Source organism: Apium graveolens, unplaced genomic scaffold (assembly GCF_009905375.1).
Source record: "Apium graveolens cultivar Ventura unplaced genomic scaffold, ASM990537v1 ctg74, whole genome shotgun sequence".
Taxonomy (NCBI): Eukaryota; Viridiplantae; Streptophyta; class Magnoliopsida; order Apiales; family Apiaceae; genus Apium; species Apium graveolens.
In genome coordinates, this window is record NW_027420295.1 from 93203 (window position 1) to 95000 (window position 1798).

General features: G+C 39.1%; 1 protein-coding gene across 1 annotated transcript in view; it reads right to left on the minus strand.

Moving 5' to 3' along the window:
* Positions 1-1722: 1722 nt before the first annotated feature.
* LOC141704084 (uncharacterized) overlaps positions 1723-1798 on the minus strand; it is a 744-nt gene continuing 668 nt past the window's right edge. The window contains exon 1 of the mRNA XM_074507413.1: positions 1723-1798. This exon is cut by the window's right edge and continues 668 nt beyond it. Within this exon, the coding sequence (XP_074363514.1) occupies positions 1723-1798 (76 nt within the window).

The window sequence follows — 1798 nt, forward strand, 5'->3', positions numbered from 1 at the left end:
GTACCAACTGTCCTTGCTAAGAAGGTAAGCCCCTCCCGGGACCAATATGAATGTGGCACCTCTTCGAACTTAATCCAGCAAGGAACTTGGTTAATAACATTTCTTTTGAATTTATTTGCCTCCATCCATGGAGCCAAATACATTGTTCTTCCACCAATTTGTACCGAGTTCAAAGCTAGGATTGCATCCTTCTCTTTGATCGAATCAAACTTGAAAGTAAAATATCCTTTCGAGCTGTAGAACACTCTATTTAGACCCTTATTTTTCCATAATCTGAGAGCAAAATCCCTCACATACTTAAAGTCAAAACTCCCACCAATGAAATGACCTATAATACTAGTATTCCACAATTTTCTAGCATTCGAAAGAAATTCCTTAGGCGGCTTGATTGTTGCAGAACCATCTTCATTAAAAGTTATTTGAACATTATTATTGTAGCTAGTACTCACAGAGGGGATATTTTTTGTAACCACAGAACTCCAATTACCCATCACAGGGGGAGGGGGTTGAGAAACACCAATCTCAACCAGAACCACCATTATTAGCATTATTAGCAGAATCTTTGGGAACAAAAACAGTTAAAACCCCATTATGGACATGAAAGCTATCCTGCAAATCCTCAAGAACAGGAGTAGAGATATTACCTAACTTGGAAACAGAATCCATGGACTTAGTTTGTGATTGCTTAGATGAGTGCGAAGAGTTAGCACCCTGGCTTGGACCTGTTTCTTGTTGAGCAGAGCCACCCACAGCAATAAGACTCATATCTTCTTGAATACGTCTAAGCGTATTAGGAGAAAAGGGAATGGGGTTAGCCACTTCCTCAAACAACAAGTCCCTGTGAGGAGCGGGCAAAGCTAGCATAGGGGGAGCAACATAATTATGCCCAATAAAGTTCGAAAGCTCGTCAGAATTCATACTACCCGAGTGTTCTGAGTTTCTAGATGCCATAGATAAGAAGAAAAGAGCTTGGTGAAAGTAGTAATGGCGGAACAGGTTTGAGAAGATGAAGAAATATGCTAAATAAGGTAAGAAATAAACAGGGGGGAAAAGAAAAGAGATGGGCGGGAGACAGAAATGGTAAGAAAGTGTATATCTGCTGGGTATTAGATCCGGATAATAGCGTGTTGTAGCTAGGCGGGAAGCATAATTCTAGAGAGAAGGGAGAGCATCTCTCTCTAAAAATCAGCCAACTACGAGCTTTTTTTTTTGCTAAATTGCTTTATAGATAGAGAAAAAGGAATAAACAAGGGATTCACCCTATGATCTATGACAGGTCATAGATAAACTATCTATAACCAATCTTAAGGAAAGATTGGAGATAGAAAGCACAAAAGCAGCAAAACAACTATACAAACAAGCTACGAATTACAACAGTCTGAGATCTGGTCTAGAACAAATAACTGCATTAAACCAATCTGAAGCAGAAAGCCGAGCTTTAATATCCTGAACCATTCCCTGAATTAACTTCTTTGGCCCGAACACACCTTTCCCATGGGCCCTTGCGTTCCTTTCTCTCCATATGTGATAACAAAACACCTGGGCATAGAGCTTTTTTTTTTTTTTTTTTGCTAAATTAAGTATATATCAACAAAGAACCAAGAAAACAACAGGGATCTACCCTATGCTCTATGACAAACCATAGAGAGGGAGCTTTCTATAACCAATCTCAGAAAAAGATTGGGGATAGAAAGCAAAGAAAACAAGAAAAAAACAATCCTACTATAATCTAGAGTAGTGAATGAAATCAGGTCTGGTAACTAAGACATTAGAGAACCAGTCCGAGCCATCAAGCCTT